The 16,542-nt window shown below is 44.7% G+C and overlaps 2 protein-coding genes across 2 annotated transcripts; one reads left to right on the top strand and one right to left on the bottom strand.

The window, feature by feature from the left end:
• Positions 1-3,462: 3,462 nt before the first annotated feature.
• On the bottom strand, positions 3,463-4,738 carry PtA15_18A284 (uncharacterized protein; the record flags this gene model as incomplete). The annotated part of the gene is made up of 4 exons (XM_053164808.1): positions 3,463-3,505; positions 3,591-3,794; positions 3,885-4,552; positions 4,655-4,738. 4 exons carry the CDS (start codon positions 4,736-4,738, stop codon positions 3,463-3,465), a joined length of 999 nt encoding a protein of 332 aa, XP_053028781.1.
• Positions 4,739-12,210: 7,472 nt separating this feature from the next.
• PtA15_18A283 (uncharacterized protein) lies at positions 12,211-13,424 on the top strand (the record flags this gene model as incomplete). Its single annotated transcript, XM_053164807.1, has 5 exons — positions 12,211-12,262; positions 12,347-12,442; positions 12,511-12,765; positions 12,861-13,107; positions 13,391-13,424. 5 exons carry the CDS (start codon positions 12,211-12,213, stop codon positions 13,422-13,424), a joined length of 684 nt encoding a protein of 227 aa, XP_053028780.1.
• Between the last annotated feature and the right edge of the window lie 3,118 nt (positions 13,425-16,542).

Here is a 16,542-nt window from a genome sequence, read left to right as displayed (position 1 = left end):
AAGTTCTGGTAGTGCATCACAAATTGTACTTGCCAGATTTTCACTTGTATTATGTCAAGAACTGATACCGCTTTTTCAATGGCTAGGATACAGAAATAACATAGTCTTGTAATCTGCACTGCAACCCCAAATTAAATTCCCCAATCACCAATCAGAAATTAGACAAAGTAGGTTACCATATACAGGCAGCATCAATGCGTGTTCTGGTACTGAGTATCTTGAGGTCCCTCCAAATGATTCACATCATTCACTAACAGATGGACACATATGCTGAAGCAAAACTGATCAGCAGTAACATGAGCGACTTCACTGATCAAACAGTCACAATAGTTGGAGCTTAATCTTTCATAGCATGCTATGATGGATATTTGGATTATTTCTCAAGTGTGTCTTTGTCAGCCGGGCTACCATTCTAAAATAGAGCCCCGCCTGCAGCTCCGGTAGCGCAGCCAAGAGCACCGTAAACTGGGTGCAGAGCAGACCGCAGCGCGGACCTCTGCGCAGCATAGATTAGTTTTGATTGTTTTAATTACTTGCAAATAGCTTCCTAGAGAAGCTAGACACCAAGAGGACCGCCGCGCGGTCCAGAACCTCTTCTGTACAATATATTCCAACTAAGTACAAGTAACAAAACCAAGGGAGCCTGTATGAAAAGACCCCCTCAGAAAACCCACGTAATACTCAGCAGACAGCCACTGGTTGTGTGAAGACTACGTGGGCTTGGTAGCGGCTAAATCACTCAGCCTGTAATACCTGGTCGCATGGAAACAACAGTCGCCGGTAGGCGGCTAAACAACCAAGCCACGCGACTCAGAGAACTACAGTACCTGGTCGCGTGGTAATAATCTTCTTCCGAGCTCCGTCGCAGCAACAGTAGCGGAAAGACTCGGATACGAATCGCCGAAGAGCTCCGCATAGGAAATGACTCCTAGTGATCCTCTACTCGAGAGCAGAAGATCTCTAGCGTGTCATTCCGAGTAGAACTCAGTAAACAGGTTCTGAGAAGGAAGAATCCTCCTTGCGACCAGTATCCAAGAGATACGGGTCTTAAGAGTAGCAAGACCAGTAAAGAGGCTGTGCCTTCCAACAAAATGTATTGGAAGGCCAGCCAGGAGAATAGCGAGCCGACGAGCCTCCCAGAAACAGCATAAAAAGCCGGTGTTGGGAGGACTCTGGCTCCCCAGAATCGTCAATCACTTTAACCGCCCAGCAGCGCACTACTTCGCCGAACATATTCGTTGATCAGTTCGCTCTCAGCTTGTGTTAGATTGTTTTTAGATTCATTGCTCGTCGCTGGACTCCTGCTCCAACAGTAAGTCCAGCTCATTTTCTCTTTATCATCTTGGGAGTAATCCCCATCAATTATATACTTGGGAACTTGTCGAACAACCCCCGCTTGTTGGACCCCAGACAACACAGGAAATACTACCCCTGCTTGTCAGGCCCTGTAAGAACCGCCCCAGAGGGCACCTTAACCATTCCGCTGCTCTCGCGGCCCCTCCGTTACATCCCATCAGGGATATAAATCTTTATAAACCATCATCTTACCGCGTCTACAGACGCGCCCACTCGCCGCAGTCACTCGTGTAGCTAGAGGACTTCGTGTCTTGGCATCACCGAGCCTGACAGTCTTCATCGTAAGCAAGAACACATCAGAACACACCCATTTGGCTATTTCATAATTAAGATGAACAATCAACATTCTGATGATAAATGTTTGGAGTGTATAATTACATTTCACTTTGCAGGATGGTTCAGTATAAGACATAATGTGCATTCAGAAACCACATGTTGGGTATCATAAAAAATTTAAAGCATATTGCTGATGGGAATATCACATAATAAATTCAGAATTATTCCAGTGAACAGCTTCTCCATGGGCAGTGCTCTTTGATCCACTAAATTAATAAGAATATAATTATAGCTGCCCAGTATGTGTATTGAGCTAAGGATGAGGATTTATTTAGTGATATGGAACTCCAGATTTTTTTCAAAGGAAAAATAGCCTCATAGAATATTTTATCAGATATTAAACACAAAAGAACGCAAAACAGGCTGAGAAAAAAAAACCACAGCACAGGAGGAGTTGAGCAAGAGAAGCATATGGAAAAAAGGAGATAAAAACAACAATAAGTAGTTTATTTTTGAGATTTCTTTGAATTCTGTTTGGCAATGTGATTTTGAGCATCTTCTACCTGTTGCTTCTGCCCAGCTACCTTTGTTTGGCCTTCACTGTAAGCCACCACTGCATTCAACATCTTTTCAGACATCTGGCAGGAGAAACCAATCCTGGTATACTTCTCAGAAGGAGAGCAACCATCCAAAGTCTGGTGTGTATCAGTGCCTGACCTGAAGACACACATAGTGACACCAACCACCTTATTCAGGTCAATGTAAACCTGAAAGTCACGGAAAGTGAACTGTCCACCAATCATGTTGAAACCGTCGTCAGCCAAAATTGGATCATCCGGATTTGAATTTTCGGGGTTGAAGATTGGAATCCAGCAAAATAGAGTCCAGGTGTTGGCGTCGGTGTCTTGGTGTGGACCATTGAAGAAATTATGCATTGTGAAAGTGAAGAACGAGGCGAAGTCAAACATGTTGTAAGGGGTGGGGTACTCCATATGAGCCATGGAAGGCAGGTTGCCCTTGATGAGTGTTTCACGATACTCCTTGAATGCACGCGGAGCAAGTTCTTGAAGATGTGTAGCAATCCACTCGTTTGCCTCCCGATACGCAGCGGCCTTGTCTTGATCATTGTATAAACATTTCTTGATCATCGCCGCAAGTCAACCAACCGAACAATATCATCCAAATCCTTCCTTTTTTGAGCTCTTCCGCCATCCACATGCCCACATCCAACCACCCATAAGAGGCCCGTTATTTTTCACCGGAGCAACGTAGTTGGTTTGATCCAGGAAAAAGCATACTAGCTTTTCCCAGCCTTGAAGCTGGTCAGGCGAAATCTCGGAGAAGGGAATTGTTTGGAACTTGCAGAAACCAGGGCCGCCGCGTGGAGCAATGACACAGGTACCGAACGAGAGGCCGCGGTATGATGCTTTCAACGTAGCCTGGGAGGTGAGAAGTTTGCTTGGGTTTGGATCGTGTTGACGGGTTGGTGGCACAAAGTAGTAGAAAGTTGCTTTTGAGCCCGAGGCGGCTGCGATTGCTTGCTTGGCGTTTTCGGGGTCTTGGGTATTTTCATCGTCCTCAGTCGGCAGGACAAACGAGAGCTCTGCTTTGGCTCGGTATCTGGCCCATCGGGCGGACGCTCGATTTGGACGAACACGCTTCCTAATTCTAATCAAAAGATACGGGCTGGTCTCAGGTGTTGTTTGCCAAGGGGGAAGGATGAGATGAGATGATGTGTGGAGTGTTGTGGAGTTGTAGACGAGTGCGGGTGCAAATTATGCTTGCCCCCAGCACCGCTACAACTAAAAGAAAGGGGAATGGATGATAGAGTCAAAGAGGGGAGGGATGGCCGGGTGCAAAGTATGCTTGCCCCCTGGACCAATGGAATCCAATGACGAGAGAAGGGGGTGGACAATAGGATTGGAAAAATACAAAAGACTGAAGCAGAAGGAGCGTACTTGCGACCAGTATTGGCAAACCCATTGTCGCTTGTTGTGTCAGCTGATCGTTTGGCAATTCGATCTCGTGGGTGATGTATACTGCATCCGGACGGAATGGTACCGGGAAGCGAGAGGTCTAAAGAATGATTGTTTAGACGCAGCGGTGTCCGGTTGGTGTTGATTTGCTTGGGTAGGATGATTGCCAATGGTGGAGCTTGACGCCTAGAGGAGCAGTTTGGAAAAGAAACGAGGTAGGTAGAAGCGGGTTATGAGTACATAGCATGACTTTTAGAAAGTGTGTGAAAGGCTTACCGGGGTGGCAGTTGCATTTGTAATGGCTGGATTGATTGATCAGTGGCTTGTGGCAAGGGATGTGCTCGACCATTTTGAATGGGGTAGGAGAGAGAAGCCGACCCGGAATCAGCAGGACGGTTCGTGCCGAGAGAGGCTTGCGCAGCAGTGAAGTGGGGTGGAGCAACCACACCCGCCAAGGGAATCGGCAATTGCCAGCTGGAGTGATCGGGAGGAGAGAGAGATAAGTTCCTGATCACTCCAGCTGGAGCGGAGTAAATGGGCAGGTGATTGATCGTCTGGGTGTTGGACGGTGGGATTGGTGAGAAGCCGGTGGGTCGGAGAGGAAGGGGGTGAACAGTGCAATGCCCTACCGAGCTTTGATGAGAGAGAGACGGTTGAGGAGCGGGTACACGAGCAAGACCCTCTCGAAAGGCAGGAAGGAGTGTGCTGGCACCGGGGAGAGGAGGTCCAGGCTGATTGCCAGAGTGAAGCCAATGATTGAAGGGCGCAATCGAACTGCTTAGTGAGCGATCGATCGGGCGCTGGTGATGGTGATGCTCAACTGGAAATTGATCTCGATTGCGGTCCGGATCGAAACCCATCTGGGGGGGCAAGGGAGACGAAAGGCTATTGTGCTGCCAGTCGAATCGCTCCGGCACTCGTGGACCGAATGAGCTGATTCCCTGCTGGAGAGATGAAAGAGATAAGGAAAAAAAGATCAGTTTGTTGTTGACTGAGGTGGTGAGCAATGACAAGCAACTTAGCAAAGAGAACAAAAATATACTCACATTCGCTTGAGGACTTGTGTGGTTCAAGTTCCCGAGTTGAGGGCCGATCGATCCAGACGAGAAACAATCAACTTGCGGGCTCATTGTACGTTGAGGTAACGGACCAGCGAATTGGTTTGGGTTGAATCGATCGGCGAGGATGATTGCTTCATCAGGGCAGATTTGGGAGCAACAGAGCAGATAGAAAAAATAGAAATGTCAGTTTTTCAAGTTTAGATCTCAAATTTGTTTGGAAGCTGGAGGGAAGGGATTGATAGGAGCTGAAACAGTACAAACACGGTGATCGAGACTGAATGTTCACCGATGAGCGAATGAAACGACCAGTAGTATGCGATCGCTGCTGGTCCATACAATCGCTGATGCTGCCTGGGGATGGAGGAGGCAAGTGGGCTTAGTGATAGATTTATAGGACAAAAAATAACGAAAGCAGGATGAGGAGAGAGCCTATCGTCGATTGAGCTAGTATGTACTAACCTCCATTGATCGAGCTGCCTCTGATATGGTTGGCCATTGCAGGGCCACCTAAGACTTGCAGTTGGATCGATGTGTCTGAATGGCGTCTGAACTGGCGGATCGGGTTGTTGGGGGGGTGAACGGCTGCCCCGCATTTGTTTGGACTGCGGCAAAAACCTAACCGGTTGGGTTTGCGAGGATGGGGTTCATGACATCTTTGGACACCCCGAAACATGCCACGAACCCTGGGTGCCTGTAGAAGCACAAGAGGAGGCTCTTCCCGGCTTGAAGACCACAAAATTTTGATGCAGCTTCAGAAGGCCTGCGGTGCGAGTGGAGTATGGAAGAGCAAGGGGACAATGTGTGAAAAATTGCCCGCTGCATTTTGCCCCCGCTGATGAAGGCCTGATAGAAATTGATCTCACATCATGCTGCACATCTCTGACTGGAAGGGTGTTGTGAGAACTCCTTTTGGGACGGGTGGCAGTTCTGCGAGGGGGAAATAGCAGTTATAATATTTCAAGTATGTATGAAGCTTTTACAACTGTTACGGGTGGTTTGAAAGACCTGCCCCTCTATAATACTACACAAGAGTTATCACAACAAATTTATTTTTATTGTTGTGGCAAACTAATGATAGAGATAACTATATGTAGCAGTCTCTAATCAAACCTAGATCAAACTTGAATTCAGCGGAAATGTTGAGTGGATACGGGGAAATGGAGTTGGTGGTGGAAATCAGTAGGAACGTAAGATATGTTTTATATGGTTTATATGTTTATTGAGTGAGAGAAGTATGTGCTGAGATATAGAATGTTGCGAAAAAAAAAGACTAATGGAAGATGTGAACTATTCAAAGTGTCTTTTGCCCTCCTCCTTAACCTTCAGTTAAGAGTACAATGGGTTAAGATCACTTTGACTTGTTAAGAGCACAAGTGGTGATGCTTGCTACTTGACTACTTATATATCCTCTGAGGTATGAAAGATGTTGATGGGCAACTTGATTGAGATCACACTAGTGGATTTATGTTGATTTTAGCTTGTAGCTTCTGAGTGAGATGTGTGTTCTGATTAGGATTCCTACCTGGCATCCCCCACTGAGGAGGGAAGACATGCTCCTTATATAGTAAAATGTGAGGGATTTTTGCTGGTGGGGAAGTCAGTTGAGGGATTTATGCTGTTGTGACTTCTCCTGTGAGGGATTTTTGCTGCATGGAAGCTTCCATTGAGGGATTTTTGCTGCATGGAAGCTTCCGTTGAGGGAATTTAGCTAGTGAGCCTTCTGATAAACGTGTGATCCAACATGTGACTGATGATGTCATGCGAACATACAGGGGTACGTGTGTGCACCTGTATAAACTACACCCTAACTATGTACTTGTACCTGATTCTATACTATGTACTACCAAATATAATTCTATAGTATTTAATTGAGTTATGTCACAAACAGTTTAATCCAAATAACTTTTGACTGAGTGGAGCTAGCCTAGTGGTTCAAGTGAGTGACTAGGGTTTAAATGACCTGTAGAATCTAATCATGCAATAATACATCCAAGAATATGCCTCCTTCTCATACAGTGAACCAAGACTTTATGCAATTTGATACTTGAAACAGATTTGGCACACCACATCCACCCCCAACTTAATGCTGTCCGCAGCATTCCTGTTTCAAGTATCAAAAGCAAGAAAGGGTACAAAAGAAACAAAGAGCAAAAAAAAAAAATCTACATCTACTTCATAGTTCCTAGACATAAACCAGCACTTCTATCTTTCCTTTTAACACTGGAATCAAGTCCTGCACAATATCCATAACCAGTAGCTCAAACACTTAACACTTCTAACTTTGTAGATATATCTAATCCAATAGTTATATCCATTTACCCAATATCTCTAACCTAAACTCTAAACTCCAAAACTAATCCTCATATATTGTAGCTACTAGTGTATGAACCTTGCTTAAACTTCCCTTCCTTGTCAAATGAAAGTCTATCCATCCCATGATATGTCTTCAGTCCTTATCCATGATACAGATCTTTACTTCTGTCTCCCGACTTTTCGTTGCCTATTTTGATTTACCGTTGAGATTATTTATACTCTATGATTTCTGCTTAGATTCTCTTTAATTTTTTTTTTTTTTTTTTTTTTTTTTGAATGTACACTTAATCTATTCTTCCCTGTCTTCTGCATTTTCAATGTTCTCCTCCTCCTCTTCTTCTTCTTCTTCTTCTTCTTCTTCTTCTTCTTCTTCTTCTTCTTCTTCTATAGTGTCTTCTTCTTCATACAGCTCTCCTCGTGGATAAAACTTCTTCACCTGATTAGCAGCATATCTTCGTGCCAGCTTGGTCCCATCAAGTTCTTCAAGCTCGTAGGGCCCGTTCATTATCTGCTCTATTACCCTATAAGGTCCATTCCACCTGGGTTTGAACAGCAAACCCCACTGATTTTCCAAAGCTTTATTATACACTAAGACCATATCCCCCGGTTTAAGCGGTTCCCTTCTTCGATGTGCAAGTCTGCGGTCCCAGTATTTCACGGAATCTCTTCTAGCTTTTTCCAATGTTTCCTTGGCTTTCAGGATACTCTCATCTCTCTGAGCTAATTGATCTGCTCTTATATGAAGTAAGTCTGCTGTAGTTTTGATCTCTGTCCAATCCACACTGAGGTAGGTCTTAAGCTCCATATCCACTGGCAAGACTGCTGGCTGTCCAAATTGTAGTTCAAATGGGGTGTATCCAGTTGACCTCTTGGTTGAAATTCTATCAGCTAAAGTTACTAAGGGTAAGTATTCTTTCCATTTCCGGCCGTCTTCTCCACACATTTTTATTAGCGCATCTTTTATTTCTTTATGTCCTCGCTCCACCATCCCTTGAGCTTCTGGGTAATAAGGGGTCACAACTCTAAGCTTTATTCCAGTTTTCTTCATAGCCAACTGTAATTCTTTCTTAAATTCTGCCCCTCCATCAACGGTAACTTCCTTTGGTATTCCATACCGACACACCCACTTGGATACAAACCATTCTGCAATTGTTTTTGATTTGAGATTTGTTAGACCCACGGTTTCTGCCCATCCGGAGAAATTGTCTCTTGCAACTACAATGTATTTCCATTTACCAGCTTTGACATGTACTGCATCCATGCTTACTCTTTGGAACAAAGTTGAGGGGGCAGTAGATTTTCCTTCTTCCTTAGGTAAATCCTTGCTCCTCTTTTGACAGGATTCACATGATTGAACCCATTTCCTGGCCATCTTCTTCATTCCTTCCCACCAAAACCTTTCTCTCACTCTTCTGTAGGTTTCCAATACACCTCTATGCCCTAAGTCTTCATGTAAAGATTTTAGGACCTGAACCTGAATATGTGGATTTGAGACCACTATTTGATTGTAAGGTATCCGCCTCCTTTTTAGTTGACCCCCTTCCACAAAGAACATCACAGACCTACGCTTTATTTTGATGAATTCATTGTCTTCACAATTGGTGGGTCTTTTCCAAGTAGTCAAATATTCCTCCATTTTCCGCCAAAATTTTGTTTGTGTGTTGGCCTCTATTTCCACCCCAATAGTCGTCAGATTAATCTCCTTAGCTCCAAAGCCTGGATGAGGGGTTACCCAAGGTTCTTCTTCGTCAAATTCCTTCAATTCTTCATCATCATCTGGGGGCCTTCTTGACAAGCTATCTGGCATTGTAAATGTCTTCCCTGGTTTATGTACTAAATCGAACGAAAATAGTTGAATAAATGCAACCCATCTTGTCATAGGTGCCGCAGGAAGACTTGGAGTATTGATCATTTCTATAAGTGCCTTTGCATCAACTTGAAGCTCAAAATGTTGTCCCCAAAGGATAGTCTGTAATTTCTTTAGAATTTTTGCCACACCACACAACTCCAATTTTGCTTGGGAGTAATCTGATTCTCTTCTGGAAAAGCCTACTGATTCATAAATTACTGGTCTGTAAGTTTTCTCTTTGTCTTCTTGCATGAGAACTGCTCCTACTGCAATGTAACTGGAATCTACCGCCAATGTTACTCTTCCTGCCCCCTCCCCATATTCCAAATTCTTTAATATGATTTCCTCCCCAACAATTTTCTTCAACTCTTCAAAGGCATTTTGACATTTATTGTCCCATTCAAATTCCACGTCATCCCTGGTAAGTCTTCTGAGTGATGCAGCTATGGTTGAAAAATTTCTGATGAACATTCTAACATAAACACAGAGACCTAAGAAGCTACGGATGTCCTTTTTACTCCTAGGTATTGGCCAGCTTTGTATCTTGTTGACCTTCTGAGCTGACATGATTCTACCCTCCTGCGAAACAACGTGTCCTACTATGTCCAAAGCTGGAACACAGCAAGCAAACTTTTCTCCTGATATGGTGAGCCCTGCTTCTTCTATTCTAAATAAAATTCTCTCTAAGGTAATAGCATATTCCCAGACAAATCTCCGTATTCCCGGGTTCTCCTTCAAAGTCTCATTATTGTAGGTTGACTTTGGTCCCTTAATCCCTCCATCATCAATAAAGATCCCCACATGATCCGGTATCTCTTGCTGAAGGATCCAGGTCATCTGAGCTTGGTAAACTGCTACCGAATTAGTTGCACCCTGTGGAAGTCGGGTTAATTGTAGTCTGCCAAGGACCGTCTCAAAAGTTGTAAGTGGCCGAGATGTGGGATCAAGTTCTCTTTCATCGTAGCCACCCATTATATCCCCTAGGCTGTAACATGCTCTTCCTGAAAAAGAGTCAACAAACTCTTCAATATTCGGGGGTAGCCCCGCATCTTTTATTGTTACTTTATTCAAGACTTGAAGGTCATGAACTATCCTGAGCTTCCCATTTGACTTGGTAACACAAAAAACTGGACTAGAATAGCTAGATGTGGATTGCTCATATAGTCCAGTTTTTATTCTCCTTCTTACTAATTCTACAAACTGTGGCAGAATAGGTTTTGGAATTGGTATTGGCTTCTTTTGCCATGGCTCATGCGCTACAACTGGGATTTTGTATGGCTGGCCGTATGAATGGTGCAATAGGCCTCTTTCTTCCTCATCAAATGCCACTGACTTTTCGCGCATCACAATGACGTGTTTTAAGAGATTTAATTCTTGCTCAGAAAGCCACTTGGGTGGTCCAAAATTCACCGCTTTCAACCTTTCATGAGTAATCCTGGCAGTAGGAATAAACTCAGGTGGATGAGGTGTGAGAGGTGTTTTGTAAGGATCCCTTGACAAGAGTGGGCGCTGAAGCGGGGGATTTATGTCTTGAGGCATGGGATGGTTAATTGGTCTGATTTTCTTATCCACCGTTTTGTACTTCGCTGCTAGAACTGATTTTGCCATGGTTTGAAAAGATTTTTGTAGTTTCTCAGTCTGTTTAGGACTTGCCGCAGTTTAAGGTCATACAGGACCAACTAAATCCCAGTGATTTTTTTTTTTGTATGGGTATACTTGACTTTTAATCCTGCCCTCCATTTGTTCCCTATTCCCTTCTGATCTGTTTACCCCCATAGCTTATTTCAAGTAAACCCATAAGTGTCTTATAGTGGTTATATTGGGTTCTTATGTACATAGTCTGGTACAGATGTGTCCGAAAGAAACTGCTGTACTAGGGTGCGCTTATGTAGATATATGCACTTGAGTGTAAACTTGCATGCGGGTTCTTCGAACTCGAGCAGCCGAGCTGACCCTTGTAATCAAGAGCATGCCGGTGTACCAGCCACCGACGCATTGATTCACGGCCTCGTAAGTCCCATAAGTCTCGTCATCTCCCCAAAATCTCTGCGTGCGGTTAATGCAGTATAGCCTAGACACTCTGCCGACTGACTGGAGCAATTGCTTTACTTCTATGAACATTTCTTCTGTAGACGCCTCACAGAATGCCGCTTCTATGGACGCCACTAATTGTAGTTCGTGATCTTTCCTGTACTTCATTCGCCGCCAGCTCCATTACTTTTACGAAGGTGATCTTTCCGGACTATCGCCGCTTCAGTTCCTCTCTCCCTGCTCGTCACCTTCGCCAATTCGCCGGTCGCCGTTCAGAATAATGATGGGCTCCAAAGTACGTACATACTTGCCACAATTTTCTTCCTCCCTGTACGTGAAACTCTAATTGACCCTCTTTCCGCCTCCTGAGGTACATATGCTGTTGTCCAGTGTGTATGCGACTGGGCTGAATGCATCCCACAAAAAAATGATCTGCCGACGCCGTTGCCGCCTCCGTTCCCCCTCCAAACGCCGATCCGACTCCAAAGTTTTAAGGTTATTGGCTTCGCCATATGACGAATGCAAGCTGATGTGTTTTGCCTTCATTCCCTTCATTTACTTATGCTTCAGAAAAGAATAAGCCGTGCCGGTGGTGCCAACAATGGATACAGAAGACCTTATTGAGTCCGCTTCTATCGTGCGAATAACTTGAAGCACCTTTGCTGCTGACTGGTTCTTCTTCTTTTTTTTTACAGATCAGTCTTGTCTATAAAAGGGTGAGCTTTCCTCTCACTTTCCTCTTCGTTTTCCAGCATCATTTCCCGTCATGTCTGAGGTTCCTCCCCACTCTCCCAACCGCTCCGTCTACTCTATCTCTTCTGATCGATTGACTCCCAACCCTTTTGATGAGGATGGTGACTCTTTTAATTCTTTTGGATCTATCCATACCCCTCCTCGTTTGAGATCTGCGATCCGGCAAATATTTGATGGTAGCCTCCGTTGTACGTGTCTACCATTTATCCTACCCTGTTCTCAAGACCCAAAAGTCCCTAATTTTTTTTTTTTTTTTTTTTTTGTCTTTGTTCCCCTCAGCTACAGGTGATGCCTCTTCTGAAGTTGGTTCCTCCAACCCAGGCTCTCAGCACGAGCCCATGTCAAATTTTGGTACGCATCCTACCGCTGCTTCCTCTGGACTCGTGTCTGGCATCCTGCTCATTTTTATTTATTTTTAGTCCCACCATCAATCATTGACGACAGCCTCCAGCCAGGTAAGTAGCTGAGCAAAAATCCTCTTCTAATCCGTATACACTAATGCTTGCTGCTCTCAGTCGCTTCCTGGCTAGGCGAAACATTTGGCGAACGACGGGAACGCTTGATAGCGGCAGCTCGGCCATGTGACCAAAGGGCTATGTCCGCCGTTGCACTATCTGATCAGGACGGAGAGTACGAACTCGACGACTGTATGCTGCATTCCCTTCTGTTTGACTGTTACCTTATCCTTCCACTGCTGACGACAGCGCCCAAACACTACCTTCTTTAAAAAGGTATTGATTCGCGCAAAGATACTCCTGACCCGGTGGATCCCATGGTTACAGTCGACACCACCGTCGCGACTGGACTAATCGAGGCTTATGAGCTAGGTATCCACCTTTTTTACAACGTTTTTCGTCCCCTGTTTGCTGACTGGTTCCTCCTCCCTCTCTTGCAGGTGATAAGGAACCATCCGAAGGCCCCTTTCAGCCAACCCTTGGATATAAATCCATGACTGAGCTTCCAAGCTCCTGCTCAAGTATCGACGACGACCCCAGCGATCCAACCTACCACCCATCCAAATCCCTTCGCAGAAGATCCAGGCGGAGATCCCGCCGAGCTCGCTTTTCCGGGCAAATTCAGGCTAAACCCAAGCCCCCTCAGGCCCGTCTTAGAGACGCGAAGGGCCGCTTCGTGGCGGCGCGATCTGAAAGTAGGTTTACTCGTGATGCCAGTATAGTCTCCTTCCTGTTTGCTCTATCTGACCGTTTTCTTTTCTTCTTCTTCCTTTTTTTTTTTTTCTGGTAGGAGTTTGCAAAGCTCCTGTTGAGGCTTCTCCCTCGTCGGACGTCTTATTGCCGCGACCAAGCACCCCTTGCTTCTCCGATCACAGTGAACTCCAACGGACCGCTCTAGAGACTGCTACCAATACGTTCCTCAACACTGTCCTCCGCTCTCCCAACAACAACAACCCCTTAACCTTTGAATTTCACGACCCCTTCCAAGCTCACTTCCGCCTCGCCTCGCCGCCTCCTCCTGCAATCGATCCTCTTCTGTTCCGCGCTCCTACCATGAACCTGCCCCCAACCGATCCTCGCGTCCGGTTCCGGGCCGCTTTTCTCCAACTCCTTCAAGTCCTTGAACCTTTTCTCACTGGTTTCAGCCCCCTTCGCGACGAATGGGGAGCTATTGGTGAGATTACCAATGCAATGTATGCCGCGGAAGACTGGTACATTAAATCTGTTTATTTCTAGTAAGTTCTATCTTATTTCTATACACACTCTACAACTTGCTAACTTAATATATTTCCCCCCTTTTTTTTATGCACCCTCTTCCAGTCCTGATGTGATGGAGCAGACTGGCGGATTCTGAAATTTAACTGGTACAGTAAAGGAATGGACAACACACAAAAAAAAAAAAAAAAAAATGAGTGGTTGCTGCTACCGTCTCCAGTAGTCAACCCCCCTTTTTTTTTTTTTTTTTTTTTTTTATCTTTTCCTCTCTCCCTTAATAACACAGAAAGCTTGTTTCCTCCTCTGCCTATCTCTAACTCTAATCATATTCATAGAAATTCAAAGAAAGGAAAAAAAAACATTGCTTATTTGTTTTTTTTTGTTTAACAAACATCTGCCCCCCCAAGAGTGGCAGGATAAAACTTGTGTTTCCTCCATTTATCTATTTTAGGCTTTTGACTAGAGACATGAGTCCTATACCACTTCTTACCACCACCGGAATACAAGCTCTGTCGTGTTTTGCTACTGACAAAACCAAAACGTGAAGTCCAAGTGCCGTGCCTAACAAAAGCTTCCCCAGCTGAGAAGTTCAAAAGCTGCAAAAAATCCAGTGAGTCGGTGAACCCTCCTGGTAACTCCCGGAGCCATTCTTGCCCCTTTCTTCCCCTCTTTGGCCTGTTTCTTTCGTCAAAAACATCCCTGAACCGGCGGGGAATATAGTGCTCAATCCAGTACCACTCCAAACCCAGTTCTATGGTATCTCTGTGGGGTTCTGATGCCCATGCTACTTCTGCCTCTGCAAGTTGTAAATCTGTGCGCCTTTGTTCATCCTCTGTGAGACTAGCAGCGCCCATCTCATTGGCCCAATTTACTGGTTCTGACAGGTAAACTCTCCATGGGTCTTCCTTTGTTATATTTTGATCAGGAATGGAGCTACATGGTATATCTGTTTGATGTGGGCTTTCTTCCTCCCTAATTTGATTTAAAGGGTTTTGAAGACGTTCCAAATCTTCCAGCTGCTCCCAGTCAATTACAGGGATATTTTCTTCTTTTTTGTTTAGCATATTCTTTCCAAGCTGTCCCAAAAAATCCCAATCAACCACTTGAAAGGAACAATTCTGTCGAAGCTTAGGAGGTTCCTTGTGCCAGCCTGGTGTGCTGGGTAAGCAGATAGGTATGCACATTCTTCTACCTTCTGAGTCAGGGAAACTCAAGACCTCCCCCTTCTGATTGGACAACTCTAATCTTATGTTATGATCTGCCAGGAATGGACGACCCAGGACTGTGTGGACGGAACCTCTGACAACAAAAAAATTGGCCAAATGGATGTAGCCAGGAAGCACGCTAACCGGTATATTTTCTGCTAATCCAACAATTGGTGTAAAATGGCCTCCAATCCCTCTAAGACGCATAAAAATCTCTGTTGTTACTAATCCTAACTGATCTGCCAGAGTGTCTGGGATGATGTTCATTTCTGCACCTGTATCAACTAAGGTCCTGATTTTCCTTTTGTTGATGGTCATATCTACCATCCCAACAGGGCAAGCGTAATTGAGACGTGTGTTTTCTTCCTCTTCGGGTTCAATTCCAATAGAACAATTCAATTGACCATTGTTTACTTCTTTCCCGGTTGTTTCAGATTCTGGTTGGGAATCCTGTAGACCCTTCAGGAAATGTGGAGCAATCTTTATGATTTCCTCTAACGTGAGTGTATATGTCTGCTTATAAAATTTGTTGCGTATGGTTTTGTCTAGTTTGCTGGTTAACTGCTCCTTCCTTCCTTGAGGTGTATCACTAGATTGTCTACCCTTTTCGAATGCAGATGGCTTATGCTGCGCTGCCTCTTCCTCTGCATTTTCTTCCTCCTCCAGCCAGGATCCTGGAAAGCTCTTTCTTCTAATGGGGGCTTTCAATGCTTCCTGATTGGGTGGTGGAGTCTTGCTGGTTGACTCTTGATTTTTGGTAGGTAATGGTTGACTGTTTGGTGGGTTGTTCTTCTCCTGAATCCTTTGTGATTTTCTGAGCCCAAATCCAATGTTGTTTTGTAGCTCTTCCTCATCAATGTGCACTTGTGGTGGAACCCAAGATCCCCACTCTTCTAACTCTATTACCGCAGATGTTGGTCCCTGGTTTTCTTTAGAGGGAGAACGTCCAGTATCTGGCTCCTCATGGAATCTCTGCACCATCTGCCGTACCGAAGAGTTGTTTTCTACTACAATGGGCTGCCTATTTGGATAGTAGTAAACCCCTTGATATCTGAACACCCTTCTAGTTTGTATGTCCTGGTTGTATGATTCACACTCAGATAAAGTGTGTCTCTCTTTACAGTAGTAGCACTCTAATGGTGTAAAACGGGGCCGTGTGTCTGAGAATCCTGGTCTTGATTCTGAAAATCCGGGTGATGAAGGCCTGCTAAGATGAGGAGGTGCAGCTCTAGTCTGGTATTCTAGTGCATTGGTGAGCTTCTTTACTTTCTCTTTCAACTCCTCTGTCTCAGTAGGATCTTGAATTGCAACCTTCTTTTTGGGCAATTGTTTAGTAGCTGATGTGGCCTCATCATCATCAAAATCAATGATTATTAGAGCCATGTCAACATATTTCTTTAAAGTATCTAGTTCTGGAATGATATTACGCCCATCTATGGTTTTCTTGAGCTCCTTGGCGTGAGCTAACTCTTTGGTGACTTCTTTCTTTAGCTCAGGGGAAAGAGCCCTCCAAAGAGGATTCCCGCTTTCTGGGTTCAAGTGACTGTATCCCATTCGAGCAAAATAATCTGTCATTTCTTCAAGCTCACCAACAAACTTTTTGTATTCAACTCTAGTTTTAATACCCTGACTTTCTTGAGCCTTCTGGATCAACTGTGGTATGGCATCCTCCCTATATTTCCTGAATGGAATAGCCCTTCCCCATTTCCTAATCATCTGTTTCTTTAGAAGCTCCCAATCGCCCGTCTCGTGTCCTTCCATCTGCTCCAAAGCTTCACTTATCTTCTTATTATTAATGATGAGTGGCAGTTGAAATGCAAGATCAATTGCACCAGCGCCTTGAATAGAAGCAACTTTCTCTACCCTCTGTATAAATGTTTCTACTTCTGTACCGTCAAAGTGAAGGTTTGTCTTTTTTACGTCTAGTATGACTCCTTTACGCTCGTCTGGCAAGGTGATTTTAGTACGGGGCCGGGCCTGACTTGATTCTGGTGATGGACCTCCTGCTGTAGGTAATGGCCCTGGGGACATTAAGAATGTTTCATCTCCTGC

The sequence above is a fragment of the Puccinia triticina genome, chromosome 18A (genome assembly GCF_026914185.1).
Source record: "Puccinia triticina chromosome 18A, complete sequence".
Taxonomy (NCBI): domain Eukaryota; kingdom Fungi; phylum Basidiomycota; class Pucciniomycetes; order Pucciniales; family Pucciniaceae; genus Puccinia; species Puccinia triticina.
Note: the sequence above shows the minus strand (reverse complement) of the source record. Positions and strands in the feature narration are given on the sequence as shown.